Source organism: Mytilus trossulus, chromosome 10 (assembly GCF_036588685.1).
Source record: "Mytilus trossulus isolate FHL-02 chromosome 10, PNRI_Mtr1.1.1.hap1, whole genome shotgun sequence".
Classification (NCBI taxonomy): Eukaryota; Metazoa; Mollusca; class Bivalvia; order Mytilida; family Mytilidae; genus Mytilus; species Mytilus trossulus.
The window spans coordinates 43941268-43949722 of NC_086382.1; the positions used below are offsets into that span (position 1 = coordinate 43941268).

The 8455-nt window shown below is 33.6% G+C and overlaps 1 protein-coding gene across 1 annotated transcript; it reads left to right on the plus strand.

The window, feature by feature from the left end:
• The first annotated feature begins 372 nt into the window (after nucleotides 1-372).
• On the plus strand, nucleotides 373-3761 carry LOC134687928 (uncharacterized). The gene is made up of 4 exons (XM_063548388.1): nucleotides 373-390; nucleotides 636-1068; nucleotides 1476-1654; nucleotides 2376-3761. The coding sequence occupies exons 1-4, from the start codon at nucleotides 373-375 to the stop codon at nucleotides 3759-3761; spliced, it is 2016 nt and encodes a 671-aa protein (XP_063404458.1).
• Nucleotides 3762-8455: the final 4694 nt, after the last annotated feature.

Here is an 8455-nt window from a genome sequence, read left to right on the forward strand (position 1 = left end):
TGTGTCGAAAAAATGCGATATTAATGAATAGTATCATGGAATTACATTTTTTATCAACAGTAAAGCATGTTCAAAATCCTAATGACCGATACCAGATGTTACAAATAATTTATCTTTTAGAAAGATGATATGTATTGCACATCAAATATTAATAGGGCGTCATATATATAAGGTGTAGTACATCTATTACTTTAGGTCAAATATTATTAAAACCAGGTCCTAACTTTATTTATGAAATCACTTTTGACAATTGTGTGTCAAATCACGGATTACACCGAAAAGGCGACTGTGCATAGCAGTATGATAGTCTTAAATATTATCTTTTTAAAGATATTAGTTAATGGAGTTTAATTGAAGTTGTGATCAATCAACATGGAACATAATATGATAGTACACATTTAAATTGTTAATTGTTGCTCGACATATGATACATTGTGGGAAGTATAGTGACTTTGGAACACTTATTTAGTTCCATTTAGTGCTACACTCTCATTAGGAGTAGCAAATGACAAATGTATACCAAGAACGGATAAAATAAAATGACATTTGTTCAACCTGAATGCTGAATTTATCTAAAAACATTAACCATTCTTAAATTTCTAACCTGATATAAGACATATTGTTTCTTTTAAAAGGACTTAACAAATGATGAACTGGGGAAACCATACTCGACAGAGAGCAAATCCGATAGAACCGTATTACAGTGGCGGGCGGAGCGAGAGCTAACGGAAGATGAAACTTATCAAATCGTTTTTAAGGAAAATCCTACTGGCAAATGGAAGCCATACGTTCCAAAGGAAAGATGTTACAAGCCTAAAGTTACTGTAGCTGGACTCAAAGCCAATACATCATACACCTTTAAGGTAAAAATAAATGACGACAAAACGGGCAAGGATGGTCAATTCACTGTAGAAAGTGATCCTATTCTAACAAGGGAGTCACCAGCACTTGGTGTGTTGATGAAAGCTGAACAGATTGAACATGGACCACCAAAAGTATATCGATTGCCAATAAAAGAAAACATATCTGCCAGGAACGAACAAGCGAAAACCAGAAAGTTTTCTCTAGGTAATAATAGATTGTTTAAAACTGTTTCTACATTTAAACGGGTTTATTATGATTTGAAAGGATTTACATTATGTCCTTATAGCAGGTTAAACAACTAGGAATTTAAGCGATTTTCTAAAAAAAAAAAAAAAAAAAAAAAAAGTAACTGGTGTATATTTTTATTTTTCAAAAAGAGATATCTATTATATCATCAAATTCTACCAAAAAGAAGGGTGAGATCTTTAAAAGAATAATTCTTATTCCCATGTAACCATACATGTATCATAAAAAAATGAAACACTGAATGAATTAAGTGTGTCGGAAGTATTGTTTATGGTGTACATTAAAACCGATTATTCAACCGCTAAGGATGTATAATACTTGGAAAAGAATATATACTTTGAAGATTACTTTTATGTATTTAAAAGGCAAAGAAGGGACTGACACGATAGAACGTACTGTAATGATAGTTGGTGCAACTGGTTCCGGAAAGAGTACACTCATCAATGGAATTGCAAACTATATAGTAGGAGTCACATGGGAAGATCCATTTAGATTCACACTAATAAACTTGGAGACTTGTGAAAAGGAAAGAGAAAGTGATCAGGTAATATTTAATGATAACTGCTCGGAGTGACTCGAAGTTTTAAAAACTATATCTTAGACTCAAAGAGACAGATAAGTTAAAACAACTCTGCTTATTTCTGAATCCTATTAATTTACGTATCAGAGTTGTATACTCTGTATCGATTTGTTTGAATAAATAATCAGATATGTTGAAATGAACTCATGATACAACCCAAAATCATATATGACTAGAAATGTATCCATCGCCATTATTCGTCATTAGCTTTGAATTCTCCATGTTCGTATGTATATTTGTTTTCATATTATCCCGATTCATTTACCTTCTAAATGCCCAATTCGAATACTTTCAAGAAAAAACAGAGTATTGTCAAGTAAAATATGTGCCCGACCTTTCTGGTCGAATACGTACATGGTCTTTTTAAATTCTGAGCAGTTTGTAGTGGTAATCGACGCATTTTAAGAACTGTGACGCCAGAATTCAACTGTTGACAGGTTTATCATTAACCAATGACACCAAATCCTTTATAATAATTAAAGTTAACCATTAATGATGAAATGGAAGTCGACACAGAGATACACTCATGTGAATATGCATTTCCAGAGTTGTACATAAAGAGTTAAAAAAAAACATTTGAATAAATGTAATGCAATGTATGATATGAATAAAATTATTACTGTTAATGTATCAAATATAAATGATAATAACGTAATGCTCATAAAAATAATCTTTGTTTTTTCAGGCACATTCACAGACCGAATGGGTGACTTGTTATACTATCCATAATAATGTCTCTGAAAGGGTAAACTATACTGTCAACTTAATAGATACGCCTGGCTTTGGCGATACAAGAGGCTTAGACCAAGACAAATTGATAGTTGATCAAATAAGAGAATTGTTCAATTCACAGGGAGAGCAGGGTGTAGCAACTATTGATGCAGTTTGTTTTATACTTAAAGCACCAGATGCAAGATTAACAGCAACCCAAACATACATTTTTGAGGCCATTTTGTCTTTGTTTGGAAACGATATCAAAGATAATATTTGTACCCTGATCACCTTTGCTGATGGTCAACGACCCCCAGTTCTATCTGGCATACAAGCAATAGATGGCATTCCCCTTCCGTACGATACTTTTTTCACTTTTAATAATTCGGCTCTTTTCGTAGATAACACCATGGATACGCAAAACAATCTTCCTGCCTTCTTCTGGGAAATGGGAATCAACAGTTGCGAAACTTTCTTCAATCATCTAAAAACCTTACAAACAAAAAGTCTTTCTCTTACAACTGAAGTATTAAGGAAAAGACAGCAGCTTGAGAACACAGTGGTTCATCTTCAACAAGAAATAGAGGTAGGATTATCACAAATTAATGTTCTGGAAAAAGAAGTGGCTATTTTTTCACAGAACACTCAAGCAATACTGGCGAATAAAGGATTCGAATACGAAGTTGATGAAGACTACCAGGAAAAAATAGATTTGACAGGAAAGGGTCACTTTACAACAAACTGTCTAACATGTAATTTCACTTGCCACGAGAACTGTGTATTTGCAAATGATAGTGACAAGGCGCGATGCTGTGCAATGAACAAAGAGGGAACATGTCTCCAATGTCCAAAGGGTTGTCACTGGAGCCAGCACCATAACACACCCTATATTATCAAATGGTCAAAACGTAAGGTGAAGAAAAGATACGATGATATGAAAAAGAAATATGAAGAGGCCACACAGAAAACCTTAACGCAAGAACAAGTCTTAGAGCAAATGAGCCAGGACATCAGTAGGCAAGAGCAACAAATACAGGTAATGATGGAAGTCATCGCAAAACTAAACAATAGATTGAAAGAAATTGCACTTCGACCTGACCCTCTCAACACTGTTCAGTACATAGATTTAATGGTTGCTAGTGAAAAAAGAGAAAAGAAAAGTGGATTTGAAGCCAGAATTGATGCTTTGGAGAAATGTAAACAGCGTGCAATGTATAGTCAATCTGTTCAGATTTTCAAAGATCGTGTCCATAATACAAGACAGACAATGGTAGCCAGTGATGTTGCAGATGAAATTCTGAAGGATGAAAAATCAGTTATTAGTAGAATAAAAGGATTTTTCGGCTTCAGAAAAAATTAGAGAACTTTTGTGAACACGTTCAAATACTCATATCTCAGATTGTCACTGGACAAAATACAATGTCACTAGATTCCTAAGTTCAAATTGATAAAACTCCAAGAAAAAAATGGAATTATTATTTGCTGTCGATATGCACTTCTATATAGTATGTCATCATTATTAACAAAGTTATTTGAAATTCTGTTGTGTCGTTTCAGATACTAGTAAGTAATGAAGACAAACTGTTTGAGTAGTATATTTTGGCCAAAACCTTTAGTTCTTATGGGAAAAACTCCTAGAAAAAAATGAATAAGCATTTCCTGTCGACATGCAAATCTTCATTGTATATCCTTATAATCAATAAATTTTCATAAAATTGTGATGTGTTGCGACGACAAACTTTTTTAGTAGTATGTTCAGGCCTAAGTGTTTTTGCTTATTAGTGAGAAAGAAATATGATTTCTTAAAAGTATGGTTGCTTTATACCAGGATATATTTCATCTACACAAACCTGTCATAACTACTATTTGTAAATATAGATTGTGTGCCTTTTAAGAAAATAAAAATAATTTCCTATTTAATTTTAAATTGACATTTATAGAAGATAACTTTGTGTACATATTGCCGTTACACTCATTAGAAAAGTAGCATATGTAAAGCAATATGTGTATACTCCACCTACGATAGTAGAGGGGCATTACGTTTTCTGGTCTGTGCGTCGGTTCGTTCGTCCCTTCGTCCGTTTGTTCATCCGTTCGTCCGTCCGTCTGTCCCGCTTCAGGTTAAAGTTTCAGGTCAAGGTAGTTTTTGATGAAGTTGACGTCCAGTCAATTTGAAACTCAGTTCACAGGTTCTCTATGATATGATCTTTTAATTTAATGCTAAATTAACTTTTTGGTCCACTGAACATAGAAAATAATAGTGCAAGTATCAGGTGAAAGTTTTCGCTTAAAATTTTGTGTCAAGGTAGTTTTTGATGAAGTTGAAGTTCAATAGACCACTTTCGAGTTCATCCGTCACCGGAAAAAACTCGTCAATTATACGCGCCTTTATGACGTCATTTACCAGATAGAGGGGGTCGCCTGTATCCCTGCACTATTAATGTTCATCAAGCGTCTTAGTGATCGTCATTGTGCAGGAAAAACTATAATTAATTGTTGTTCTGAAGGTACTTAATGACAATTTCCTAATGACAGCAGTACTGATTGTCAATTTTGAGAATTTAATTTGCCGAATAATTCGTACAATATAGAATTATAGTTTTCCAACCACTAGCTCAACATTGGAACGGAAGTTACGACGCCCCTAAACGCACAAATGACGTTCACTAAAACCAGAGTTTTTGACGGAAATGCATCGAACTCGAAAGTTGTCTATTAATTTTAATTTGGTACACATGTTTCCTGTTATATGATTATTATATTTTAATTGCCAAATTAGATTTATTTTCGATCCCAATTTCACGGTTCACTGAACATAGAAAATGATAGTGCCAGTGGGGCATCCGTGTCAGTCTATGGAAGGTGCGATACGATAAAAACTTTTCTTATATCAATGAGCGATATTGTCTAATATCAATTGTAAACATGCAGACATTTCATGCGGAAAATGTTGTTTTTGGCAACGAAAAAATATGAAAATACTAACTTTTTTACTTATTGTTCAAATATAAACAACAATTGAGTCTAAATATACATTCAGAAGTTAGCTAGAAGCTAAAGTTTATGTCCGTGTAAAATTTGAAGTGCTGTGTTTTTCTTATATACATAAATACGTCATGCGATACTTTTAAAATATCAATGCGATACTTTTAAAATATCATAGCGATGTTTTTGTTATATCAATTTTAGTATTTATTAGTTTTAATGTTTGACTGTTGTACCCATATTTTTACAATTTTACCCATTACTAAGTATGTCAGTTTTGTTAACGTAACGTTGTAAATATGACAGAATTTGATGAGACTGTCATACACGTGAGAGGTTTAGCGCTATAAAACCAGGTTCAATCCACCATTTTCAAATATAAAAATGCCAGTACCGATGGAGTTTAATAAACAATGTCGTAATAAAATAGCTAAGTATCTAGTTATTGTTCACATACTATATAACATTAATTTTTAGCATACTAATGAACGCACCGAAATAATATATATATGATATGCTCGCAATGCACGCATGTAAGACTTTCTTTATTGATAACAATGAAACTAACTTGTGACAAAGATGAATCATACTGTTCTCGTTCAGATTGATTCGACAAAATCTGACCTATACTTTTGAATCTCCTTTTTTTATACAAATTAGACCGTTGGTTTTCCTGTTTGAATGGTTTAACACTAGTATTTTTTTTTGTTCCTATATAGCGTGGTGTTCGCTATGAGCCAAGGCTCCGTGTTTAAGACCCTACTTTGATCTATAATGGTTTACTTGAAACAAATCATTATACTTTGTGGAAAGTTGTCTCATTCGAAATCATGCACCATCTTCTTATATCTATAAATCTTTAAAAGATCCCCTTATAAATAACTGCTTTCCAGACCTCCAAAAACGTCATTTGGGTGCAATATAAACTAGCACACTTCTAAAGCTTTAACGATAACGACAGTTATGGTGGTACAAGAACGATTACGTCAATAAAAATAACAAATAAACAGCACTGAAAGATCTAATTTATAATTATAGTATGACGTGCTTCTTTCGCTTTGTATACAACACTGTGACAAAATTCTCGATATATCTATACTTAGCGCAGACTCAGAGGTAAACATAATAATGTCTGTTATGTACAATATACTTCCCGCGTAAATCTACATGCATTGGAACCTATTTGCCGATTTAATTGTTTTAAAAAGTGCAATTAAAAAAAACTGTTATTCTTATTCAGATGCATAATAAAAAGAAGTAATGCACAAGAGCTCGGAGAAATCAACAGAATAAAACTCGAATATCACGGCCCAATTCATGTGTAAATTTCCAACAATCTATGGCTTCCCTGAACTATTTCTTAAATATAGAAAAGATGTACACACATTTGGATTCGAGAGTCACTGATGAGTCTTTTGTAGACGAAACGCGCGTTTGGCGTATATACAAAATTTAGTCCTAATATCTATGATGAGTTTATTTCTAACGTCAACAGACATTTACATCTTATTTATTTGTTTTCTAAACATTTGTTTTTAGTATTCATTGTAGAAACGAATTTATAACAAGCGATACGGATTGTTATTTTGCACTGAGAAATGTTAGCGTATTTATACGATCGGTTACTAGTCAAAAACTAAGGTCAAATCTCTGGCAACAATACAGCGGAATGTTCTCGCGGTGGTTGCGATGTCAACACATTAACGGTACCGATTTTCTTGCACCAGATGCGCATTTCTACAATACATGTCTCTAAGCGATGCTCGTACCTAAATTATTTGAAATCCAAAGCTTATATAAAAGATGAGGATCTATAATCCAAAAAGTCCAAAAAGTATAGTCAAATCCGTGAAAGGAATCAGAGCTTTGCATGAGGGAGATACATTCCATAATTTATCATAATTTCTAAAAATTTGTTACAGAAAGTTTAAATAACACAAAAAATCCGTATTTACATGGCAGTACCGAAGTACTGGCTACTGGGCTGGTGGTACCCCCGGGAACTAACAGTCCACGGGCAGAAACATTGACCCAGTGGTAGTAATAACATTAACGGTCCTAATTTTCATGCACCAGATGCGCATTTCGACAATGCAGTGTCTTCAGTGATGCTCGTTGCCAAAATATTTGAAATCCAAAGCTTATATAAAAGATGGAGAGCTGCTATAATCCAAAAGGTCCAAAAAGTATAGCTTAATCCGTAAATAAGCGTCCATGTTGATAATAAATACATTTTCTGTTTTACAAGATTTTTGATTTTCGTTCGATCTGAAGTTGTTCAATCTATAGTCTGAGGCTACTCAGTTGGTATCTCCAAAGTTCGGGACATCAGCATGTGTACATTTTAATTTGTTTGGAATATTTATTTTACCATTTGGATATTCATTGTTATTTGGAGCTGTATTGGATAAGATTTTTTGAATGAATGTTTTTTTTTCTTTTAAGTAATGATATTTTTTTTATTTCGATATTACCCATGTGGATAGGCTATAGGAGTGTGACCTCAAGGGCGGATTCAGCCGTTTCTAAAAGGGGGGTTTCAAACCAAGGATAAAGAGAGTTCAACCATATGTCCCATTTTCAAATGCATTGATCGGCCAAAAATGGGGTTTCAAACCCCCGGACCCCACTCCGGATCCGCCACTGGACTTATATTAGAATCTAATAGGTCGGTATACTATCTACAACCGCATTCAAATTCCGCCATTGCATCATCACTTCAAATAGAAATTGTGGGTTAAAGCATGTGATTACAAAACAATAGACTGAACAGGTTGTTAACACTTTCAACTAACAGTAGGGTCAAGCAACATTTTCGAAAAGATAAGTCCATGTAAGCGTTAATTTTGTTGCAGAAACGAAATTTTAGTGATATTAATCCTAAAACATTAAGCCGGTCATGAACTAAGATTGTGAATTATGTTTGCGGTTTTCTTGACATTCCTTGTGACGTTTCCTCGTATTCGTGTTATATTAGAAAAGTATCACATTCATAAATTTTTTATATTAAAAAAGTATCGCTATGATATAAGACAAACATCGCATTGATATTAGACAATATAGCAGTAA

Excerpts from the sequence above, each read along its gene's own strand:
- LOC134687928 (XM_063548388.1), top strand. Across the intron at positions 1,069-1,475 it reads AACCAGAAAGTTTTCTCTAG|GCAAAGAAGGGACTGACACG; the intron begins GTAATAATAGAT and ends TGTATTTAAAAG. Across the intron at positions 1,655-2,375 it reads AGGAAAGAGAAAGTGATCAG|GCACATTCACAGACCGAATG; the intron begins GTAATATTTAAT and ends TTGTTTTTTCAG.